We start from the raw sequence: 25,960 nt of genomic DNA, 5'->3' as shown, positions 1-25,960 counted from the left end.
ATTTTTTTTTTTTTTTTTTTGCATTTAAAAAAATTTTATTAATCTTTCCATATATATACATTAAATCCGTGTTTCATACATCTCATTCTTTTGGACTTCCTTCAACGTCCTTGACATTCATTCGTATTTATCTCTTTATAACGCATTCCAATCTTTCGTACTGCCATTAGTACCATCTTTCAGACATTGTTTTCCATAAGCAATACTTCTTAGTGTTTTACAGTGCCTCTTTAAATCCTACTAGCGTTGTGTTTACTAAACATTTGTTCTCCAGATAATCCGCAAATTTTCCCCAGTCATCTATAAATTTTTGATCCTTCATATATCTAATTTTCCCTGTCAATTTATCTAACTCCGCATATTCCGTCAATTTTAATCTCCACTCTGTTAACGTTGGGCTTTCTTCCTGCTTCCACTTCTGCGCCACCACGATTCTAGCTGCTGTTACCGCATATTGGAAGATTTTACAATCCTTTCTTTTAATATCTTTTCCGACCATACCTAATAGAAAAGCTTCGGGTTTCTTTACAAATGTGTAGCTTAATATCTTTTTGATTTCATTATAGACTTCGTCCCAGAAGCTTTTAACCTTCCCACATTCCCACCATTGGTGATAGAACGTCCCTTCTTTTTGTCTACATTTCCAACATTTGTTATCTGTTTTATACATCTTGGCTAGTTTAACGGGTGTTATATACCACCTATATAACATTTTTAACATATTCTCCCTTAACAGTACACATGCTGTAAATTTTATATTCACTCTCCACAATTTTTCCCAATTCTCCAATTGAATATCATGACCGAGGTCCTTTGCCCACTGAGTCATCACTTTTTTGACTTTCTCATCTTTCATGTTCCATTCTAACAGTATTTTATACATACTTGACAGATTTTTCCGATCACAGTTTATTATCTCTCTCTGAAATTTCGATGTCTTTTCATCGTAGCCCCTCTCTTTCACTTCTTTTTTAAATATCTCATTTATCTGATAGTAACTCAGCCAATCGTATGTATATCTTTTTACCTGGTCGTATGGTTTAATTTTCCACTTCCCTCCTTCCTTCAATACCATTTCTTCGTACCTACCCCATTTTTTTCCCATATTGACTTTCTTTACACTTATTAACTCCACTGGTGATAACCAGTGTGGGGTTTTTGGTTCTAGTGTGTTCTTATATCTATTCCAAACTTCTATCAAAGGTCCCTTAAAGATATGGCTGCAAAATCCCTTATGTACTTTTATCTTATCTCTCCACAAATAGGCATGCCATCCAAATTTGTTCTTATACCCTTCTAAATCCAATAACTCTGTATCCTCCAACTTTATCCACTCTTTAATCCAGCAAAGGCATGCCGCCTCGTAGTACAGTCTCATGTCTGGCAGGGCGAAGCCCCCTCTTTCAGTGGTATCTGTTAATATCTTAAACTTAATTCTGGGCTTCTTTCCTTCCCAGACAAATCTAGAAATCACCCTTTGCCATTCTTTAAAGTTTTTTGTGCCCTTTATTATCGGGATTGTTTGGAATAGAAAAAGCATTTTGGGGAGTACCATCATTTTGACCATGGACACTCTACCCCAGAGTGATAATTTCATCCTTGCCCAAATCTCCAGATTTTTCTTAATTTCATTCCACACTGGGATATAATTATTTTGGTATAGGTCAATATTTTTATTGGTAAGCCAGAGTCCTAAATATTTAACTTTTTTAACTACTTCAATTCCTGTTTGTTCCTGTAATAATTCTATCTTATCTTGGTCTAAGTTTTTAACGATCATCTTTGTCTTATTCTTATTTAGTTTGAATCCAGCTAACTTCCCGAATTCCTCCATCTCCTCCAGAATTCCCTTTAAGCTGTTTATAGGATCTTCTACCGTTAATACCACGTCATCAGCATATGCTTTAACTTTGTATTCGTTTGAACCTAATGATGTTCCCTTAATTTGTTTGTTTTGCCTTATTGCGTTTAGCAGAACCTCCAACACCACTATAAAGAGCAGCGGAGAGAGCGGGCAGCCCTGTCTTGTCCCTTTAGATATTTTTATATCTTCTGTTATGGCATTATTTATTATCAGCTTCGCTTTCTGTTCGGTGTATATTGCTTTTATCCCATTCCAAAATTCTTGACCCACTTCCATAATTTCTAAATTTCTCAGCATGAAGTCCCAGGTGACGTTATCGAAGGCTTTCTCCGCGTCAATAAAAATCAGACTAGCTGGCTTATCAATTCTGTCCGATAAATATTCTATTATATTAATTATGCCTCTTGTGTTGTTTTTTATTTGCCTTCCCGGTAGAAAACCCGCTTGGTCCTCATGCATTATCTTCACTAATATTTTTTTAAGCCTTTTTGCTAAAATTCCTGCAAAAATCTTATAATCTGTATTTAATAAGGAAATGGGTCTATAATTTTTTACTTGGGTTGGGTCAGTATCTTGTTTTGGAATTATTGTGATAAATGCCTCCTTCCAGGTGCTTGGGATCTCTTTTTCCTTTAGGGTCTTATTCATCACCTCAACTAACGGAACCGTCAATATATCTTTCATTTCTTTATAGTAGCTCGCAGTAAACCCATCTGGGCCCGGGGCTTTACCTCTTTTCAGTTCCTTTATCACTTCCTCTGCTTCCTCTCTGGAAATGGGGGCATTTAACATTTCTCTTTGCTCTATCGAAATCTTCCTTACCATTTTCTCTTTTAAATATCTCTCTATTTTCCTATTGTTGTTTCTATCCTTATTCCTGTATAGTTGCTCGTAAAACTCCACAAATCCTCTTCTAATCCCTTTTGGTTCAGTTATCTCTTCTCCGTTTATTTGTATTTTGTTTATTGTGTTTTGTTCCTTTCTTTTTTTGACTTGCCACGCAAGCCATTTTCCTGGCTTATTAGCAAATTCAAAATTTCTCTGTCTTAATCTTTTGATGTTCCACTCAACCTCCTTATTTATCAACATTGCAAATTGGGTTTGGAGGGATTTTATTTCCTGCAATATCCTTTCATTATTTGGTTTTTTAATTAGTTTTTGTTCACAATCCATAATCTGTCTCAAAATCTCCTTAGTTCTTTTTTCTTTATTTTTCTTTTTCCATGCATTTTGTTGGATGAGCAGGCCCCTCATGACTGCCTTACTCGCGTCCCATACCACGTTTATTTTAACCCCTTTATCTTGGTTATCTATGAAGTACTCCAATAATTTCGTCCGAATCTTTTCCACAAATTTTTGGTCATCCCATAAGTTATCATTTAATCTCCATCTGAAAGTTCGTCCTTCAACCCCCTTCATCTCCATTATTATGGGGTTGTGGTCGGAGATAATTTTGGCCTGTATTTCAATTTTTGTAGTTCTTACTGTTAGTTCATTTGATATCCAAATTTGGTCTAATCTTGACAGTGATTCATTCGGTCCTGAATGAAATGTAAATTGTTTCTCCATGGGGTGTCTCAATCTCCATATATCTACCAAGTTATAGTTCTTCACCATTTCAAAAAATATCTTAGGTAGTTTCCCTCCTTCTGTCTTAGTTTTCCTTAATCTATCTATTTCTGTTGAGACCACCCCTAGAACAAGTATTATTAGATCTAGATGACAACAAGACGATATTATTGGGAGACTTCAACGCGGTACCGTCACCAGAAAGGGATAGACAAACGGAAAACAGAAAACGAAATCAAGGAAAGTTACCGAAATCATTCCAAGATTTGGAAGAAAACCTAGACTTAATAGACATATGGAGATATAAACACCCAACAGAAAAGCAGTTCACCTTCTTTTCCGAAGCACATAAAAGCTGGGGCAGAATAGATCAGATCTGGACCTCGAGAGCACTTACTCTAAGAACAATAAGTTGTGAAATTCACCCAAGAACATTTTCAGATCATAACATGATAACTCTGGAAATCAAAGGGATAACACAGGGAAGCTTCAGATGGAGATTAAATGAATACCTGTTAGAAAATGACGACGTTATTGAAAAGGCCAAAACCACCCTAAAAGAATACTTTAACTTAAATCTAAATACAGGAACAAGCACGGAAGTGGTCTGGGACGCCAGTAAGGCGGTAATAAGAGGCCTATTTATTCAGCAAAACAACTACAAGAAGAAGATAAGACAGCAGAAGAAAGAAGAAATACTTAAGCAGCTAGGAGAGTATGAGAAAAAATTAACAGAACACCCGAAGGATGAGCAAAGTATTCGAGCAATAAAAATGTTACAAACACAATATTCGATGCTGACGAGTCAAGAAATTGAATGGAGAATCAAACTAATGAAGCAAAGATACTTTGAGTCAGCGAACAAAACAGGGAAATTCTTGGCCTGGCAACTGAGAAAAAGACAGAAACAGAATATGATAAATAAAATAAAAGTAGAGGAAGATCTGATAGTAGACCCAATCAAAATACAAAAAAAGTTTCTGGAATTTTATGAAGAACTATATAAGAAGGGGGAAGAGGACCCAATGCAAATAGAAAGATATCTAAAGAGACATAAAGGGAAGACCATCACGGAGGAAGAAAGATGTCAACTAAACAAACCCATTAACATAGAAGAGGTTCAAAATGCTATAAAAAAAATGAAAATAGGAAAAGCTCCAGGCCCGGATGGTCTTTCGGCCAAATATTACAAAGTTCTAGGAAATCAACTATCATCGGTGCTCTGTGATACAATGAACAACATCTTGAGAGGAGGGAGAATACCTGAGTCGTGGAGGGAAGCCTTCATAACATTAATTCCAAAACCGGATGCAGACAAAATGTGTATTAAAAATTACAGGCCAATATCCCTACTGAACAACGATTACAAAATATACGCTGATATCATGGCAAACAAATTAAAAAAGTGCCTGCTGAATTTAATTCACAAAGACCAAGCAGGCTTTTTACCAAATAGATTCCTGAAGGATAATGTGAGACATACTATAAACTTAATCGAATATCTGGAAATCAACAACAACATACCAGCGGCCTTGATCTTCATAGATGCCGAAAAGGCGTTCGATAATGTTTCTTGGCAGTTCTTATTAAAGACTATGGAGGAAGCGGGGATAGAGGGAGAATTTCTGAGAGGAATACAGGCAATATATTCAAACCAATCTGCCAAACTGGTGATAAATAATAATCTTACAAACACGTTCCAAATTGAAAAAGGAACCAGGCAAGGCTGCCCCCTCTCCCCGCTCCTATTCATTACGGTTTTAGAAGTCTTAGCAAATAAAATAAGATTAACACCTGAGATCAAAGGAATCAAAATAGGATCAAAGGAGTTTAAACTAAAAGCCTACGCGGATGACTTGATGTTATCCTTAGAAGAGCCGCAAGGGAGCATCGAAAAGGCGCTGGAGATATTAGAAGAATATGGTAGACTAGCAGGATTCAAATTGAATAGATCAAAGACCAAAATATTAACAAAGAATTTGAGAAATGATATAAAAGAAAAATTAGAGAGTCAACACGGAATTAAAGTGACTAAAAAAGTAAAATATTTAGGCATTTGGCTTACACCAAAAAATATAAATCTAATTGAAGATAATTATACAACGACCTGGAATAAAATTAAAAAAGATCTGGACGTCTGGAGCAGAGTTAACCTTTCGTGGCTCGGTAGGATGGAGGCAATAAAAATGAACACTCTTCCCAAGATGCTGTTCCTTTTTCAGAATATCCCGGTTATTAGAGGGACCAAAATATTCAAAGACTGGCAGAAAGTCCTCTCAAGATTTATATGGCAGGGAAAAAGGCCAAGGATCAGATACAAATTACTCACAGACCGAAAGGAGAGAGGGGGGATGGCGGTACCTAACTTAAAACTATACTATGAAGCTGCCTGCTTATGCTGGGTGAAAGATTGGATAACTTTGGAGAACACGGATTTATTGGAACTTGAAGGTGTGGATAACAGGTGGGGTTGGCACGCCTACCTTTGGTTAAATAAAGGAAGAACACATAAGAGCTTTTCGAATCACATCATTAGAGGTCCACTATATGAAGTATGGGAAAGAAATAAAAAATTGTTAGAACCAAGAACACCCTGGTGGCTGTCCCCAATAGACATTTTATCATTTAAAAAAACCTGGAAGAGAAAAACTTAACATATGAAGATTTACTGACAAGCTCCCATGAAAACTGGAAACTAAGACCGTACGAGGAACTGAAAGGAAAGCTGAAAGGTTGGTTACAGTACCATCAAATCAATGCAAGATGGACGGAAGACAAGAAAGTAGGAATGAGCGAAAAGAAATCAAAATTCCAAATTGAAATAATTGAAAGTAAATCTAAATTATTATCCAAAATGTATAATATCTTATTGGAAGAGGATACAAAAGATGTAGAAATTAAAGAAGTTATGGTAAAGTGGGCAAGAGATTTGGGGCATAATATAGAATAAGAGAAATGGTCGAAATTATGGAATCAGGGAATAAAATTCACAGCAAGTGTAGCAATCAGAGAAAACTTAGAAAAGATGATATACAGATGGTATTTAACGCCAGAAAAACTAAATAGGATGTACAAGACTGGTAACAAGGCCTGCTGGAGATGTAAAACAAATGAAGGGAACTTTATACATATGTGGTGGACATGTGAGGGAATAAAAAAATTTTGGAATCAGATATATGACGAACTAAAAAAAATATTTAGACTCACATTTCCCAAAAAACCAGAGGCCTTTTTACTAGGGATGGTTGGAAAAGAAATACCGGAAAAAGATAAAACCCTGTTCCAATACGCAACAGCTGCGGCTAGAATGCTAATTGCCCAAAATTGGAAAAACCCAACTACACCAACGGTGAAGGATTGGCAACTGAAGCTATATGATTTTATAGAATTGGCAAGAATGACGCAAAGAATTAGAAATAAAAAAAATACAAAGTTAAAAGAGGATTGGAATAAATTTATGGTATATAGTGAAGGCAACTCTGGTAACTTAACAACTGCAGTAGGTCTGATTTAACTCCTCCGATGTTATAAACTAAAAACCAACACCAGCTGTAAGATGAATTTATTAAAAGTAGAAACCCGAAATCAGGAGGGAAGGAAGTCGATGTAAACGTGTGGTATGTGTCTTTTCTTTTTCTTTTCTTTTATTCCTCTCTCTTTATTTTTCTTTTTCTATTTAGTGTTTTTCTAATGTTTAATGTCTAATTTTTAACGTACCTTTTTGGTTGTGCTTTTTTGGATGTGTATGATGAAGGAAATATAATAAAAAGCATTTGGAAAAAAAAAAAGAGGAAGCAGCTCCGGCAGCAGAGAAGGAAGGGAGGTCGGAGCAAGCCACCCTCCCGGAAGGGGAGGGGAGTAGTGGAGGGAGTAGTATAACTGTCAAAAGGAAGGTTAGAGGTTGGGCGCGCGCGCCAAGTTCAAATGTGGAGGCGCGCGGAAGAACAGGGAGCCCGGAGGAGCCAGGTCCCAAAGCCCGCAGGAGGGGGGAAGAGCAGTCTGGGGATTCCGCGTCAGGGGAATCCAGGAGGGGCGAAACCCCAGCGGGCAGAAGGACCCTGCGGAAAAGGAAAGAGAGGAAGAGGTGGAGCAGCGTAAGCCTCTTAAACTGGTGTAGGGGAGGGACTGATTCAGAGGGGACTTCAACGGTCTAAGGCTAACAGACGTGGGGCTGCGCGCCTCGGTTGTGGAACCAATAATGAACTGCAATAAACATCCTCGTATATAAGAAGAACTTGGCGTTGGTCTTTTGTGAGCTGAGACCTGAGGCAGCCCTGACAGATACAAATAGAAATTGTTTCCTCTAGAGGGAGCTTTTGAACTGTTGTTGGAGTGGACCTGGGGAACTCTACAGCTGTAGAGATTAGAGAGCGTGAGAAACAGGCTCTGACCTTGGATAAGAATGTTGACACAGGAAACCTTAGTGTCTCCTTTGTGCAGGACAAGTGCTTTGTTGGAGGAGCTTCATGCGAAGATGGATTTGATGACTACTGCAATTGATAATTTCGGTCAAACAGTGACCACTGATATAGAACCTGCTCAACAACTGACCCAGGAATCTGCCCTGACAGGGCAAGTTGCGGAGAAGACAAAGGAGGAGGTTGTTGTTGAACCTCAAGTAATACAAGTTGAGAGAGATGTGGCCCTGCAGGAGCATAAGTTGTTGTTTCTGAGGACTGAATCTGGAGTGAGGCAGACTTGGAGAGACGGAGTCCTGTCGGGACTGGAGATGGCAAGTTGGTCAGATCCTCCTATGCAGGGATGCTCTGACCTTTGGGATTTAGTTTTGGGCCAGGAGGAGATTGGAGTGGTCGAGGCACTCAACTTTGGAGGGGCATTGAAGTATGTTTTGGAATATTTTATGGATTTTAGTGCTAACCATGGAGAACGGGCTGACCGGCCGAGAAGGGATAAAGACACTCTTAGGTTGCTTCCCCGAGATCTACTCCTCAGAGACAAAGGAAGGAAATTAAGAATAAGACCAGCAGAAGACAAAGTAAAGTGCAGGTACAATTATGAAGAAGATCTGCAGAAGGGACATGGAAAAGAGTTAAGAGCCTCGGACATAAGATCACCAGGTTGATGGACTAGATGGAACAGATAGAAAGGACTGACAGAACCCAAGACCAGGAAGAAGAGACGGTGGATGAAGATTGGCAGAAAGTTTAAAAATTCATTTAGAGAAATATTGCAAAATTAACGACTGTTAGGAAAATCTTGGAATGAAACTATTAGGCTTTAGTAGAAATGTTATAAGGAGTTATGTATAAATAAGTTTTTAAGTTTTAGGGTTTTTTATGGTAAGATAAGGCTAAAATAAATTAAGACAACTAAAGGACAGAATACAGTGAAAGATGGAAAGGATTTGCTGAGATAATTAATAATTAGAATACAAAAAAGGGAGGTGTGAGTAGGTCGAGGAAATAAGTTAATGAAGATAAGGGTATGGGAATATTGGATTTGTTTTTAAATTTATTTTTTGTTCTTGTTTTTGATTTTGGTGTATGGTATGTTTGGTACTTCTTATTCTCTTTGTATTGATTTGTATTGTTTAATCTCATTTTTCTTTGCTTTTCTTTCTTTTCTCTTTTCTGTAACTTTAAATTCCCAATAAATATCATTTAAAAAAAACAACAGAAAGGGACAGATGTGGCTTTTAGATTTGTCTTGTGTCCTCTGGAATTACTAGAGGGCACAAGAGTTGCTAACAACAAGAGCTCTAGAACAAGCATGCCCAAACTATGCTCATTGTTTTTCATTGTTTTGCTTTTGGCACCTACAAAAAAAAGTAACCTGCACTTTCCTGCTATCCCAGCTGCACCCAGGCTTGGAGTGGAGAGTAGGCAGTCATGATCACTGTCAAGGTAATGGGTTCCTAGAAAATACAGGCAGGGGGAGGGAGTGAAAGGAAGAAGCAGCTGGTTCTCTGAGGCCTGGGAAGTGGAATGGATAAAGGATATAAACAACACTAGGGCTATAGCGGAGACTGGGAAAGGAAATTCTTGTAATGGGTTGGGGAAGGATTTTGCATGGCTTTCAAACTTGCGAACACTAACCCACTCTGCTGTACAATGACTATTACTCCTAGCACATCAGCGAGACAGAAATAATACTCACAGTTCTCAAAGGATGGTGTAAGCTGCACAATGATTATAAACCCCATTGCAAATCAGACAGAATATGAGTGGCAGTAGCTGTTCTTAAAGGTACAGCTGATTTCTAATGTAAAGAACTGGAGTACCAGCAGGTGAAGGGCAAAGGAAACAAAGCTTTAGTTCAGGCTAGCCCAGAGTTCTAGCTGAAAGAAGGCTAGGCTCATCTGGCTCTTTCCCAGTTCCAACAGGGGGAGGATTTGTCGCAGTACACAAGCAGGCTTTTCTACTTTGGAATTCAACAGAGGAAACATTACACAGTTGCTTTTAGATCTGCCAGCTTTCTTCGGTATCTGTGGTTGTTAATTACCCCGTCACTTGTTTCAGGAACTGCTCCATGCCACCTGGTGTGTCTTTGGACACATGCATGTTAATCACTTGATGACGGTTTCATATTTGAACATCTGTCACAGGCAGAGCTTTCATACTGCTTTGGATATGCTGCTTTGCAATGGATATGCACACTTCCTACATTCATCTCAGAATGCAAGTGATGAGAAGTTATGTGTGAATCGACCCTCGTTCTCTTTATCCTGGGAGATTCCACTGTTAGCTCTAAACCCTACATGCATAATCTTGTAGTACGGTAGCCCAAAGCAACACTACCATTTGACCCAGAGTTAACCATTTCTGTAAATGTTGACTCCCATGCCATTCATATGATAAAGTTCAGTTTGAAACTTTAAGTGCTGTAGAACCTAGGGGCTGGCTGCCAGTCCTGATTCTGCCACACAAATATTCTCTCTCTCACACACACACACACACACACACACACACACATATATATATATATATATATATATATATGTAGCATTTATATTGTATGGTGAAACTTAGCAGCGTAGATCTGCACTGAATTCTTACAAACCTTTACTTAAAGCCTGTCCTGAGCATCACAATTGCTGAGGAATCAGAAACCATGTAGATTAAAGAAAAGCTCAAAAAAAAGAATAGATTATTCATAGCTCCTGAATGACAAAATAGACCCATCTGACGAGCTCAGAAAGTTGCAAGCATGATTCATACGTACCAATGAACAAGATGATGAAGAAAAAGAACACAATCTCCCAAGGTTCAGCCTTTGGTAGTCCCTCGAGCTTGAGCCATAGCTTGCTACCAAGAGCATAGAGTTCATTCTGAAATGCCTTGGTAGACATCCTGCTTGGGTTAACCCACGTTTTGTAACACTGGGGGAAAGGACAAGGGGGGAGTACAAAAGAAAGAATTTGTCAGTTTCTACTGTTAACTTTCATAAACTGAACACCAAAAAGGAACTGCGTGTTCTGTGGTGCTAACTAAATTGAGATCACCAGCAAAACAAGTTTAGCAGGGCTCTGCCCTTGATTTTCTAGTCATGTGCACAGCAGTTCAGAAGGAGGCTTATTAGACACATCCAAACAGAATGTACATTCAAGACAATCAGAAATTGATTTCCCTAATTCTGACTCTCATTATTTCAGAGAATACAGCAATAATCTTGCTCTTCTTCCTGAAAAATTACTTCCTCCATCAAACTATTTGCCCATATGGGTCAGGTATTTATTTAAAATATGTATAGCCCATCTTTCCACGGGCTATAAGACAAGTGTGTGTGTATGTGTAAGTAAGTAAGTAAATAAGCACAGACTTGTCCATAACTATTTTGTCCATAATAATTATCAAAGTTTATAGCAAAGTTTTTCTTGATCTTCCATCAAAGAAGAAACGGCTTACGTCTCAACTCCTTTCACCTTCAGAAGAAAGTGTCTGGGTTCCACATCAAGTGCATAATGCTGCAGCATTCCATATTCCACTTATGTCATGTGTCCTAAAAGGTCACGGGTCAGAAAACTTTGTCAGCAGGGGGCCGGCCCACTGTCCCTCAGACCTTGGGGGGGGGCGGACTATATGGGGGAGTGGGGATGAACAAATTTCTATGCCCCACAAATAACCCAGAGATGCATTTTAAATAAAAGCACACATTCTATGCATGTAAAAACACGCTGATTCCTGGACCATCCGCGGGCCAGACTGATAAGGCAATTGGGCCGCATCCGGCCCCCGGGCCTTAGTTTGCCTACCCATGTACAGTGGTACCTTGGGTTAAGAACTTAATTCGTTCCGGAGGTCCGTTCTTAACCTGAAGCACCACTTTAGCTAATGGGGCCTCCTGTTGCTGCCGGAGCATGATTTCTGTTCTGATCCTGAAGCAAAGTTCTTAACCCGAGGTAATATTTCTGGGTTAGCGGAGTCTGTGACCTGAAGCGTATGTAATCCCAGGTACCACTGCATTGCTGCATCATCTGCATAGATCAGAACAGGGATGCGTCTTCCAGCAAAGAAGGTGCCCAGCTGGGCACCCTACAAATGTTGTGCTATTGGCGATTATTCATAATTTCCTCACGCATCTTTTATAATACTCCAAGTCCTTTACCTCGGCCATTATGTCCAGAATTCAACCTTAAACTACAAGTGTTATTCCAATCCTACTAACGATTTTAACTATTTACAATTAAGATAAGGAATGGGGGAAATGTATAACTTATTAAAATTTTGGTCTTCCCGATTACTGATTCTTTCGGTCATTTTAGCCATTTCAGCATAGTTCAGTTTTCTCAGGAGTGTGGACAGTAGCATTAATGGAGAAACTCACCAGTCAAATGCTCCACCCAAGGTGCTGGCAACCTCTTAGAAATATGGTATCTTATCCTAACCTTTTCAGTAGATAATACTATCTGGACCCCACTACGCATGAACAACTCTGGTACAGTGTGTTTCGCTAACAGTCATTCTCATTTCAATAACTAATTGGAAACTTGCTGAGATTTATTGTAATTCAATAAGTCTGTAGACCTCGGCTGTGGTGCTCCTTTCCCAGAGGTGCATCTGGCTGCCTCACTATAAAGTTTTTGGCGAGTGCTTAAAGTGCATTGCGTTACCCTGGCCTTTGGCGCCTGAAATCTGTGTTTTCAGGATCCACCTTATTCTTGCATATGCAATACATTTTAACTGTTTTTAATTCCCAATTTTAAATTGTTGCAACCCACCCTGGGAACTGCTGGTGAAATGTGGGTAATAAATTTAATAACACATATGCAAAAGAAGCAGCGGGGGGAGCCAACAAACAGCAAATAACAAATATGTTTATTTTTATAACAAATATACAGTGACTGTAAAAAAAATTAGTTGCATTGTTGTCACCTAGTCGTACAAAGAGTAAAAAAAACCACCACAAGTACAAGTCATAATTTGGTATTTAAAACATACCAGAACAGAATATCTTATTATGCAATTTGCACATAAAAAGGGTATGCCAGACTTTCTTATAATTTACAGAAGTTGATAATGTTGGCTCCTACAAGCCCAATACCTGCAACAGAAGTTTAGCTGCCAACTGTGGCTGGGTAAGATTTTCATGTGTGCTGTTTTCCCTAACACAACCACCATTAGCACTGGGGACCCCATTTCTCCTATAGGTCAGGCAATGCTTTCCAACATCTGGCTCCATCCTTTCCCTATCCCAATAAGAAAAAAGCAACTGGAATCCTTTGACTTTGCCACAGCTGATCTAATTCCTGCAGACCTCAGAAAACAGGGTCATAGTTCACAGCAACTGATGCAACTTTTAATTGACAACTGATAAAAGGACAAGCTTAGAAGACTAAATAAGACATTGATTTGTACATCATAAACAGTTTGCTAAATGGATACTTCACTGAGTGGGCCAAAAATGAAAAATGAAATTCTTTGGTGTAAAAATATATATGAAAAGGTGCTTTCATTTCCCTCAACATGAGATGTACAAGATGGGGAGTAAAAACCAACAAGCCCATTTTACAATAGCTAATAACAGAATGGAATGCCTTCCTTGGCACTAGCCAGAGTGAACATAAAAAGGCTAACATCTCAGCCAATCTATTTTTGTCCCAAAATGCACCAAAAATGTGAAAAACACATTTTCAGGATTAATTCCATTAAATTCAAAGCTACTCCAAAATAAGAGATTTGGAGTAGACTCTTTGATCTGGCACATTCAATTAAAACAAATCCAAAGAATTATTCCCAAGTAGTGACTGTACTCTAAGAATCAAACACAGTTGGTTTCAAATTCTGTGTCACAGGGTGCTCCAATCAATGGGCTTCTTCCCAGACTTTTTCAGCAATTCATTTGTTTTAGAGAAATGCTTACAGCCAAAGAAACCCCTGTGCACTGACAGGGGTGAAGGGTGAGCTGTCTGTAGGACGTGGTGCCGTTTCTGCAAGAAATCAGAGATGTTAAGACCTTGTAATCATCCCACCCCACTGAACTGCCACCACATTTGCAGAATCTTAGGTTTTGTACTGCTGTTCCATGGACCAATATCATTTAACAGAAACACTGACCAAACCTGAGCCCATCCTCTAATAATCCCAGTTCTGCAGTCCCAGAATACCCTTTTAAAACAATGTACTCTAATGGGTGCTGCATGAGGCCATAATCCAAGCTCAGGATTAGATTCCATGCTGCATACCACACAGACCAGCTTCCAGCCTTTTCCCCACTGTCCAGACTAGTGTCACTTCCAGAGGAATGGAAAAGCAACGGTGCACTTACCCTGTCAATAGAGCTGCCTTTCCTCTGAGCATAAGCCCCCCAAAGCATGAAGACCACACCATCCAAGTTGCTGTTTAGCCAGGAGACCACTGCGTCTGTGAACTGCTCCCAGCCCTTCTCTTTGTGGGAGTTGGCTTGGTGTGCTCGGACTGTAAGAACAGCATTGAGTAGCAGTACTCCTAGGTTGAAAATGAAACAGGAAAGGGTGAGCAAGCATGCAGAAAACATTAAATAAAAATATGCTGCTTTTGCTGCTAGGAAGGGCAAATGATCAATACTCTGCACCCAAAATATGTTTATCCCAGCCAAATTTTGCAACACCAGAAGAGGTCAACCCCCACCTCCCAGCGTATTTGAGGGCATTTTATTGTAGCTTGTGTGTTTAATTTAATGCTAATGGCTGTATAAACTTATAATAAGCAGCTGTTCTGTAAAGGAGCTGCATGTAGCAGCAAAACTATCCACTGTTCTGTAAAGTCTGTACTGTACAGTCATACCTCGTGTTACGTTTGCTTCATGATACGTTTTTTCAGGTTGCGTCCTGCGGCGACCCGGAAATACCGGAAAGGGTTACTTCCGGGTTTTGCCGCTCGCGCATGCGCAGATGTGCAAAATGAAGTCACGCGCATGCGCAGAAGCAGGTTGCGTTCTGCTCATGTTGCGAACGGGGCTCCGGAACGGATCCCGTTTGCAACCAGAGTACCACTGTATTTGAGCTAAGCTTGCTCTTTTCAGCAAGATCTAGCCTCTCTGAAGCAGGAGGAGGCTGGGATTGTGTTGGATGTTCAGGGGCTGTTTCCTTGCTAAAATCTGGGGCGTGCTAAAAGGAATTCTCCATCCACTGCTGCAAGTACTACCATTGGCGGCTGGAAAGAAGCAATCTGTATCCAGAAGGTGAAACCAACACACATGATAGCAGCTGGGGGAAGCCCACCACAGGGGGAAAAGCGCCCAACAAACTTTGATCCTGCTTCACCTTGTTTAGCCCACCCGGTCAAGTCTCCATGGCCAGGATGAGAAAAGCCTTCTATGTCTTCAGCCAGTTCTTTGTAGATGTTCTCTAGGCTACGATCAAAAATCAGAAAGGTGTTGACAGACTTCCTCTCATGCATTTGTATCATAGGAATTTCATTTATAACATAACAACATATTAGTGATAACTATGCAAATGAAAGACTAATGGAAAGGCAGTATTGCATATCTGTTCCTAATAGGACTACAAAGTTTAAAGCCTAATCTTACCTGGGTGGAGGTGGAACTGGTCTCTGGACGCTGAAACAGAGTCCATGTGCTTGGTTGGGTCCATGATACGGGTCTTGGCCCAAGATGACAGCTTTTACCTGAACAAAGTTACAAAAGCGAAAATTTGTTCAATACAATCACTCCTGCTGTCATTCATCTCTGCCCAGTTTAATACGTTCCTTTGGTAGGACACAGTATGTGGCTGGTTATCCCTTGCTCTTTCGTGTGTTCCAGAGAAGACCAATGAGACAACTATATAAACACCACAGTTCATGGGCAACCCAGTCAGATGGGGTACAAATAATAAATGATTATAAATTATTATGATGTAGCGTGCTTGATTAAAAGCTCCATGTTCAAATCTCAGAACATGGGTAGTTTTAAGGAAGCCCCACCATTCCATTCCATTCCTTTCAGCTTCACCTAGCATTTATCCAATTGGATTAACTAATAGTGGCCTCCCTTTACAGTCAGGACAACTTAGATACAGTAGTGTATGCAAAACATTCTGAGGCCAAAATGCAACTAGCAGCACCAAACTTTATTGTTACTAGCCCATGGTTTTCAAAACAATGCAGACACAAAGTGCAACGCTTATCTAGAGGCGGAAAAAAGAGAAGATATCACTGACAACTTAGTGACTCCTGAAGGAAAAGGTAGAATAAATGTAGGGCTGATTGTACCAGGTTTACTCACATCACGGATACTGCACATCTGAGTCCAGGTGAAGACTTGATGCACAGCTGGATACACTGTGTAGCGTTTGCGCTCTGCAGCAACAAAGTCCATTAGCTGTTTTGGGAAACAGAAGCAGACAGTTTCAAATCCTGGTTAAGGAGGGCCAGCAGGTTAAGTAGGTAGCGGTTTGAGTGCACACAAGCACCTAGGCATCACACACAATATTGTGTTTCAAGCAGTCATTTTAAAATTTCAATTCAGTTATCGCATAAAGCTTTCTTCTGTCAATACATCCCATTAATGCCCAAGGCTTTAAAGAGAGGCCAGCCAGCCAATTGTTTTTAAAGATGTGAAGAGTTTGCTTCACCCAGACTTGAAATTGGATCCCATGATATAAGCCAGGCGGCTGAGTTTTCAGAAAAGTTGTGATGAACTTTCAAGAGATACAGAAACTTGAGAAACATGCTTGAAAGTGAGGGGAACATTGCAAAGTGGAGCCTCCCATTTCAGGACAAGTGATGACCCTGGAGTCCCTCTCCAATTTTTAGCCACAGCTTCTTGCCTAACATCTATGGACTCCAACGTCAGTTGCAGCAAGATACATGCTCAATAATTAACAAAATACTTCTAGCCACCAGGAGCTTCTTGAGACAGGGTAGATCAAACTAAATACTTTTGCATCTCTCTCGTATATAAAGGCTGATCAATAATGGTTTTGGAGGAACTGTTAATGCCACTTTGGGCCCGCAAGGTAGACAGGAATAACCACTTAATTATTCTGTAAATACAGTATACACAAGGAGAGTAAGACCACATCCTATGTAAATTTCCATGAGTGCTAGCTCCATGAAATATAGAAGGAACTGCTTCCATGCAAAGATACAAAAGACCAGGTTGCAGGACTAAAACCCTACACACACAATTTCACCACCACCCCTCCTCTCCCAAACCTTATACTGTACTCAACAATGTAACTGATCTGTAGAAAAGACTGTACAGCACAACTTGAAAAAAGAGACAAGGTGTTTAAGCCAAGGAAAACTTTAATCATAAATATATAAATAACCCTACACACACTTGCTAGGAAGCCCTATTGAACCCAGCGGCACACTTGCGTGAGTAACAAGCATAGAGGTCTGCTACCAAGTACTGAATAAGCTAAAGTGGCATAAAACTGAATAAGCTAAAGTGGCATAAAACTGAATAAGCTATGTGGCATAAAACAGAAAGGGAAGAAATGCATGTCTGTAAAGGAGGAAAGAGATAGGCACCAAGGCAGGCAAGTGTGCAGATTTTGGTACAGTCCATTTAACACAGCACAGCAACAGCAGGCCTGTTTTCGATATGATAAATTAAGGGGGGGATCTATTAAAGTGGCCCGGACTGCAGCTCCGTGCGGGAGCACATCCTTTGCTCGCATCAGGTGCGTTGCATCGACCTTCTCTCCAGTTCAAAGGCCGCCAGGTAGGGGAGATGGGCTGAGCCCCTTCTCCGCCGCGTCACCCTTGCCCTGCCCATGGCAGCCCCCCGCCTTCCTCTCCGCCTCTGGCCCACCTGGGCGAAGTAGGGCTTGGCGAACTCCCCGGCGAGCGCGAGCCTCCAGTCCGGCGCGACCTCCGGAGGAGCGAGGCTGCTGAGGCGGGAAGCGAGTCTCTGCAAGGCCGCCTCTTTGTTCCGGCGGATCCGCTCCAGCTGCTCCGGGCTGAGAGGCGGGGACGGAGCGCCAGCCTTCGACCTCTTCGGAGAGCCGGCCTGCGGGCGGAAGAAGCGCGTGAGGGGCGGCCAGGCGGCAGCAGGAGCGAGGCAGCGGCGGAGCGAGGCCAGACCAGGGCCCGCCGCCGCCGCCATGAGAAAACAAAACACGGGCGACTTTCGCGCCCAATTGGCCAGCGACACCCAAAGCGCCGTGTATCGGCCTATCACCTGCGAGATAGCGCCCCCTCCTTTCTCATTGGTTACGGGCCATCAAAACAGCTTCCTAATTGGCCGCCGGTCCCGAGCCCTGCAGCCCGCTCGCCCTATCGCAGTTCTGCTTGAAAGCCCCTGCCCTCAGTTGATCTCTGTTGCCAAGGTAGCCCTAGCTCTTCTTGGTTAAGAGCACCGATTCGGACTTAGTCCCACCCCCGGACGCTTCCCATTGGCTTGAGGGCGGCTAAAGCGCTTCCCATTGGCCGGTACCTCAGGAAGGCGCCTTTTTCTCCCCCGCTGGAAGGAGAAGGCGCCGGTACCTTAGGAAGGCGCCTTTTTCTCCCCGTCCCCTCTCGCCTGGCTCCCTTTGTACCTCAGCGGCCCCGACTGGCTCCGGGGAGCGGCTCCGCTTCTTGGCCTGCGCCGCCGAGAAGAAGGAGAGCAGCGTCTTCTGGCCGATCATGGTGGCTCCGCTGGCAGACGGGCTCCGGCGCTGCAGCTCGGGAGAGAAGGGCGCCGAGGGAAAGGCAGAAGGCTCAGCAGCCGCTGGCTCAGCTCTTCTGCCCCTCACGGCAAGACCCGCTGCCGCCGCCGCCCGCTCCCGCTTCAGGTACGCTTTAAATTGGCGCCAAAGCGAGCGCGCATGCGCAGCCGAGGAGCGCCTGGGTCCCGCCCGCCCGCTCCTTGGGCGCATGCGCAGCGCCTGTTCTCGGAAGGCGGGTCCGCGGCGGCAAACGGAGGCGGGAGGAAATAGCGAGAAGGCTCGTCCTCCTTGCAAGAGGCCTTCCATTGCACGCTATGGTTGCCGACTTGCGTGATGAACATGCGCGTTAGGGGGAAAGAGCAGGGGCTCCGCCTCCGCAGATCACCTCAAAGTAGAATCAACCTTACAAAGTGTGATCAAAAATAATATTGGAAAGTGCGCCTGTGCTGCTCCCAGGTTATGTTTTGCAATTTTGATTTTACATTCATGAGAAGCTTTTACGATGCTTGGGAAGCCCTCGAGATGGAGCGAGCAGACTTTGTCTTGTTCTGAAATAACAACACTACCATTTTTCTTTCTAGCAGGCAGGGCTCTCGGTTAGTACCTTTTGCAGGAAGGGAGGAGCTGCAAGGAGTGACTGGAAAGGAGACGAAGGTGGGGCCTGAAACAGGATTCAGGCAGTGAGGCTCCCTGGCCTCGGCTCCAGGAGGAGCCTTGGAGAATATCCTGGGCATTGCAGGAGGTAAGACGGGCACTGGAGGGCAGCCGTAGCATAGCATTTTAACCCTAAGGCATGAAGGAGCAGCCTTCCCCTACAGTGTATCCCCGGCACCTGGTATACAGGGGTACCTTGCTTCTGAACTTGGAGGTTCCATTTTGCCAGCCTCCATAATTACAGATGTCAGCTTGTCCAAGCCAGTGTTCCCCAGCCAGGTGCCAGCAGATGTTGTTGGACTGTGACAGTTATCCCTGACTGTTGGCCATGCAAGCTAGGATTGATGGGAATTGGAATACAGCACCATCCAGCCGGCCAAAGGCTCCCTATCCCTTGGGTAAAGAGATCCTTTGCAGACACCACAAATTATAGTTTCCAGCTGCTGCAAGTATATTAGTAAAAAGAACACCCCACAGCCAGGAGCGCCCCACTCCAGGCATATCTAATCTGGTTCTGGTCAATCACAGGCTTGCCCTCCTACCGCCTCTATTGAGGTGCGTAGCAACTGGCGATGGAGAAATTCATTGTCCGGGGGCCTCTTAAGACCACAGCAACAAAGAACAAGAGGAAGTCCCCTGGGCCAGAGCGGGAGGAGGCTGACTCTGGTGCGGAAGGCAGTGGAAGAAGCAAGAAGAGGCCCAAGCTGGATGCATCCCACCAAAGCAAGACTCCCTTGGTTGGTGCTTCATGGAAACACATCCGGGCAGAAGGGCTAAACTGCGATTATAGGATCCTTTTCAACAAAGCAGAGGCTGACAGGATCTTCCAGGAGCTTGAAAAGGAAGTGGAATATTTTGAAGGTAAACAGATCTGATCTTTGAATCTTTCATGAATTCTCTGTGCGGCAGGGCTATCTGGAGCATACTATAAATAGATTTCCTCATTTTTATAGCTATTATTATTTATTAAACTTATATACCACCCTTCACCTGAAGATCTCTGGGCAGTTCACAAGATAAAGATACAAGATAAAAGCACAAAATAAAAAGTCAAAAACGAAACAATAACCCCCCTCCAACAACACGTTTAAAAGGCTGTAGAATCTTAATTAGCCTGGCTGAAGAGGAATGTTTTTGCCTGGTGCCTAAAAATATATAATGAAGGCACCAAGCAAACCTTCCTGGGGAGAGCATTCCACAAACAGCCATTACATAGCTATTGTGGTCCTGAGCTGTTTAAGGCTTTATAGGTCAAAACCAGCACTTTGAATTGGACCCGGAAACTAACTGGCAGCCAGTGCAATCAGGCCAGGATCAGTGTGAACGCTCAAACCGTCTTGCCCCAGTGAGCAACCTGACTGTCAAATTCTGCACCAGCTGAAGCTTCCAAACCGTCTTCAGGGGCAGTAGTGATAATAATAGCCAGGCTGAGAAGCAGTTTCTCACTGAATGGCCGTTGGGCAGGGGGCAGCAGTGAAGAGGGTTGTTTTAATGGGGAAGGGCCATAGCTCAGTTGTAGAGCACCTGCTTTGCATGCAGAACGTACCAGGTTAAATTTGCAGAGTTACATACTGTTGTGTATGTCTCTGTGTGAAACATTCTTCTCTCCCTCTGGCCTCTCCCAACTTGCGGCAAGAGGTTTTCTCCTCTACATCTGTCTCTCCTGCTCTCCCTTTCTCCTTTGCACACAAACTCACACACGGCATGGAAGGAAAAGCAGTTTCTAGAGGGGTGGTGATGCAGGAAGCAGAGATCAACTGCAGTGTCCAGAGGGCCCCGTGAATTGAATTGGGGGGCCACCACAGCTTCCCCACCACTGCTCTCAGGGGAAATTTTTACTTGGTGGCATTTCTTCCCTGCATCTGGTTATGAAAGCCCATCTTGAGTTTGTCATCTTTTTTTCAAAGCAGGAGAGTTCACTAAACTCCACATATTTGGAAAGTGGCACAACATCCCAAGGAAACAAGTGACCTACGGGGATGCTGGCTTGACGTACACATACTCAGGTGTCACTTTCTCGCCCAAGCCATGGATTCCAGTTCTGGATCACATAAGAGACCAAATCCAGCTAATCACCGGGGACACCTTCAATTTTGTTCTCATTAACAGGTAACGTTGGGCAGGTGGTGGTGGTTAGTATGGCATTGAGCACCAGGGAACCAGTTCTCCATGCCCAGTCCCTTACACTAACTTGTGACTGCTGTTGTGACATACAGAGGGCAGTGCAGGAGGAGCTTGACATCCTACTGCAATTCTACAGGAGCTGCCCTTGACTACGTTTGCCAACTGCTGCTCTCCAGATGTTTTTGGACTACATTTCCCACCAGCCGCTGCCAGCAGAGTTACATGATACTGAGTTTATGGGAACAAAAGGACATTAATTTTTGCATTTAACACTTAAATTCAAATTTCAGTCATAATCATAAAAAATAGGATTCTCTGAGTCCTTGGACTTCCTGCCACCCTTCCATGGGTTCCATTATTAATCTTTTCCCACCTGCATCCTGTAAAGTTCTCTATTTATCTTTAATATTCAATTTATACCATTGTTCATGTTACATCGGAAAATAACAGCTGGGCAGAGCTGAGTGGGGAACAGCTAGGAGAAGTAGAAAGAGAGAGAGAACTGACTCCCCTTTGCTGCAGAGTGTCCAGCCTTTATCTCCAAGGGCAAGGAGAGCTGATAAGGTTGCTATGCAGAAGGCTCAATGGTTGTGAGATGCCGGGGAGGGAAGCTTAATTGGGAGCACCTTTATCTCGGGAATGGATGCTTTGTTCTTTTCCTGTGATCATTAAAGGCCCTTTAAATGGCAAGGGACTCTTGTCGCTTTGTCCTGCTTATCCGTAGCCAAAGTGGGGGGAGGGGGAGAAAGCCAAGCCCCCAGAGCCTGACAACAATCTTTTCTGCTCCCTTGGTATTTTTGTACCTAAAATTCCTTTTAAAAAAACCTTCTAGTTTTTTCACAAATGTTATTTTAAACATTTTTTTCAACTCATTATAAATTATTTTCCAATGCTTTGCTATCTTACACATCCACCACATATAGTAGAAGGTGCCTTCTTTCTCTTTGCGCTTCCAACAAATATTTGTAGTAGTTCTATACATTTTTGTTAATTTAGTAGGAGTTTAATACCAACAGTACATCATTTTCATAGTTTTCCTTCAACGTACAGCATGCTGTACATTTTAAGTCTTCCCTCCATAATTTTTCTCACGATGACAATTGTATATTATATCCAATATCCCTTGCCCATTGTATCAATACAGATGTAACAGTATACATTTTAGAAAGTATTTTCACTTTATTTTCCAACAAGTCTTTTTCAAACCTTAAAAATTATTTACTAAAACCATTTATTTTATCCATTCTAAATGCATCATTTAATTGGTGATACTGTAACCAGTCAGTTGATAAGTCTTATATCCTCAAATTTCTCATTTTCAATTGTTCTTCTTTTGTTAACAGCTCTTTATACGTTGCCCATTCATTTTTTGCATTTAATTTTTTCACAGATTTCACCTCAAGCAGGGAAAGCTACCAAGGTGTTTTTTTGGTCTGATAAATATTTATATTTCTCCCATACTACATAAATTGATTTTCTTACCAAATGGTTTAGGAAACCTTTATGCACTTTTGTCTTATCATACCAGAGATATGCATGCCACCCAAATCTGTTGTCATGACCTTCTAAATCTAGAATGCCTGCATTTTTTAACATTATCCACTCCCGAAGCCAGCAGAGACAGGACGCTTCATAATATAACCTCATGTCCGGAAAAAACGCCTCTGTCCTTTGCATCAGTTAACAATTTATGTTTAATCCTTGGCTTCTTTCCCTGCCAGATAAATTTAGAAGTAACTTTTTGCCACTGCTTGAAGTGTCCTGCTCTACTGATAACGGGTACTGATTGAAATAAAAATAACATTCTCGGCAATACATCATCCTTGCCCATACCTTTAGGTTTTTCTTTCTTTCTTTCCAAGTGCCTATATAGTTGTCAACCATACCTCTAAATATTTCACCTTTTTTTCTATTGTCAATTCTGTTGTTCGATGTAAGTCTCTTTTTTATTGAACGGTCACATTTTTTACCAATACTTTCATTTTATTTTTATTCAACTTGAAAGCTGCTACCTGACCAAATTCAGCAATTATCTCTAAGACCCTTGATATTACTTACCATCGGGTCTTCTACTGTTATCACAAGGTCATCCGCAAATGCTTTCAATTTATAAGCTCTGCACCCTACTATTATACCTTTTATTCTATCACGCCAGGGTTTCTAGAATTGATATAAACAATAATGGTGACAGGAAACATCCCCTTCTTGTCCCTTTTCTTATATTTTTCCATTATCACATTGTTCACTATCAACATAGCCTGTTGATCTGAATAAGTCGCGTCAATTCTCCAAAGGAATGGCTCTCCAAAGTTCATCATTTCTATAGTTTTTTTCCATAAAAATCCATGACACATTATCAAAGGCTTTCTCTGCATCTACAGACATTAAAGCCGCTTGCTTTTCATTCATCTGGCGGCCAGGAAAAAAGCCAGCTTGATCTTGATGAATTAAATCTTTTAACACCATCTTCATATGATTTGCCATTATAGTTTATAACCATTATTTAGCAGAGATACCTGCCTGTAATTTTTTACTGATAGTAAATCTGTATCTTGTTTTGGAATTAATGTAATATATGCCTCTTTCCAAGAATCTGATACTTTCCCTGTATTCAAAATCTTATTCATTACATCTTTCAAAGGCTGTGCCAAAAGCTCTTATAGTTTTTATAGTACTTCGCTGATAGACCGTCTGACCCCGGTGATTTACCTGTTTTTATCTGGTTAATTATCTGTTGTAATTCCATCACTGTTACTGGTGCATTTAAGTAATTAGTTTTCTCTTCCAAAATATTTGGTGGCCAATAGCCAGTCTAGTCCACCATCCTGTTCTTGCAGTAGCCAAAAAGATGCCTGTAGGAAATCCATATGGTATAGTATAGATTAAGTTGGAAAGGAGGAGAGATGTCGTGGATCTTCGACTGTGGAACTATTGGGGCAGGACCTTCAGGGCAGAAGTCTAGTCGCTGCCCCCTGAACAATGAGGTCACTGTTATTCTTCTCTCCCTTAATTTTGACCCAAATGCTCTCACTTTGGCTTTGAGGTTCTAAATCTTGGATCTCTTCACATCCCTGACATATAACACCACTCCTCCTCCTTTCTTGTCTGGTCTGTTTCTCTGAAATAGATTGTATCCCTCCATTATTACATTCCAATCGTGGGCCTTATCCCACCAGGTTTCAGTGATGCCTATTATGTCATATTTAGTTTGCTGTAATAAGATCTCAAGCTCATCTTGTTTATTTCCCATGCTTTGCGCGTTAGTGTACAGACATTGAAGTCCATTAATCATTCCCCCGTGTCTCTTATTTAAGGATTTTTTCCTCCCACCACTAGGTCTGCGTGCTGTTTGCTCCATTTGGTCTATGACATTTAGATGATCATCTTCATCAATTGATAGACTCCTACCTTCAGGAGCACTGTCTCCCTCCCCCACATTAGTCAGTTTAAAGCCCTCCTGATGAGGTTTCTGAGATTTTTGGCAAAAATATTCCTCCCAACTGTTGTGAGGTGCAGCCCATCGCTTGCCAGAAGTCCATCTTCAAGAAACTGCAGTCCGTGATCTAAGAATCCAAACCGTTCCTGTTTACACCATTTGCGAAGCCAGCTGTTCACTTCCACTATTTTTCCCTCTCTCCCTGGGCCACGTCGTTCAACTGGGAGGACAGATGAGATGACAATTTGTGCATTTAATTGCTTCAATTTCCTGCCCAGAGCCTCGTAGTCTCTTTTGATCTTCTGGAGGCTATTGCTTGCAGTGTCATTGGTTCCCACATGAACCAAGAGGAAGGGGTATTTGTCAGTGGGTTTTATGATTCCTTGCAGTCGTTCAGTTACATCTTGGATCTTAGCCCCGGGGAGACAGCACACCTCCCGAGACATTTTGTCAGGCCCACAGAGCTCTGCTTCTTTTCCCCTCAGTAGGGAATCCCCTATCACCACTACACGCCTCCTCTTAGGTTTGGTCAGGGTTCTTCAGTGAGCTGTCCGTTCCAAGGTCGCCTGCACATTCCCTGAGGACTGACTTTGCTGCTCGTCTTCATATACCTGATCGACTGTAATGAGGGAGAGATCCTCAAATGGAGTCTGTTCTTCGTCTTCCATGCTAGGGGAGAGGACTTCAAAGCGATTGTGTATTTCTAAACAATCAGAGCGAACCCTGGGCCTCCTACTTCTTTGAGTCACGTTTCTCCATATATCTGGCTCCTGTGTTGATGAACTAGCCTCCTTCTCAGGGGAGTCCCCTGTCTCCTCCTTGGTGGAGACGGTGTGCTCTGTTGCTTCCAAGAAGAGCTCCAGCTCTCTAATTCTTTGGAGCGTAGCTACACGTTCCTCCAGTTGCTGGACTTTGTCTTCTAAGAGGGCAATCAACATGCAATTGCTGCAGGTAAAGCTGCCTGCAACCTTTGGCAAGATGGCAAACATTGCGCAGGAACCGCAGGCGACTGCAGCTGTTCCCTCCCCCTCCATCTTGAAAACGTGTCGTTGGGGGTGTCTACCGTGGCCCTCCATCTTAAAAAGCGTGAAGACAGAACAAATAACCCCCCCCCCCAAAAAAACCTAGGTCTCTCTCAACAAACGTTTGAGACTAGCTCCCCTAAATCTAAAAGATGGATCAAACCGCGCGCCTGGTGGCAAGCTCTGATAAGCTCCTCCCACAGCTAATCACCTGACTCAACAGAAACCCTGCCCCCTCTGACCTTTGCACAGGG

General features: G+C 42.1%; 2 protein-coding genes across 10 annotated transcripts in view; one reads left to right on the top strand and one right to left on the bottom strand.

Moving 5' to 3' along the window:
• The window catches only part of ALKBH2 (alkB homolog 2, alpha-ketoglutarate dependent dioxygenase), a 34,939-nt gene that overhangs the window by 8,373 nt on the left and 606 nt on the right, over positions 1-25,960 (top strand). The window contains exons 1-4 of one of the 7 annotated variants that reach the window (XM_083471002.1): positions 18,471-18,596; positions 19,052-19,212; positions 19,653-19,985; positions 21,032-21,233. In XM_083471002.1, coding sequence (XP_083327128.1) covers positions 19,697-19,985; positions 21,032-21,233 — 491 coding nt within the window. In that variant the 5' untranslated portion in view covers positions 18,471-18,596; positions 19,052-19,212; positions 19,653-19,696. Of the gene's footprint in view, positions 1-18,470; positions 18,597-18,803; positions 19,213-19,652; positions 19,986-21,031; positions 21,234-25,960 lie in introns of those variants that run through there. The other 6 variants (XM_083471001.1, XM_083471003.1, XM_083471006.1 and 3 more) reach the window with 6 other exon arrangements.
• Positions 12,689-25,960, bottom strand: part of UNG (uracil DNA glycosylase) — an 81,737-nt gene continuing 68,465 nt past the window's right edge. Inside the window, exons 2-8 of one of the 3 annotated variants that reach the window (XM_083470981.1) lie at positions 18,360-18,568; positions 17,633-17,830; positions 16,097-16,192; positions 15,401-15,498; positions 15,135-15,223; positions 14,159-14,337; positions 12,689-13,820 (exon numbers count right to left, since the gene is read on the bottom strand). In XM_083470981.1, coding sequence (XP_083327107.1) covers positions 13,680-13,820; positions 14,159-14,337; positions 15,135-15,223; positions 15,401-15,498; positions 16,097-16,192; positions 17,633-17,830; positions 18,360-18,449 — 891 coding nt within the window. In that variant the 5' untranslated portion in view covers positions 18,450-18,568 and the 3' untranslated portion in view covers positions 12,689-13,679. Of the gene's footprint in view, positions 13,821-14,158; positions 14,338-15,134; positions 15,224-15,400; positions 15,499-16,096; positions 16,193-17,632; positions 17,945-18,359; positions 18,569-25,960 lie in introns of those variants that run through there. The other 2 variants (XM_083470979.1, XM_083470980.1) reach the window with 2 other exon arrangements.

The sequence above is a fragment of the Podarcis liolepis genome (assembly GCF_965112155.1).
Source record: "Podarcis liolepis genome assembly, chromosome: 13".
NCBI lineage: Eukaryota > Metazoa > Chordata > Lepidosauria > Squamata > Lacertidae > Podarcis > Podarcis liolepis.
This window is presented reverse-complemented; position numbering and strand designations above follow the sequence as displayed.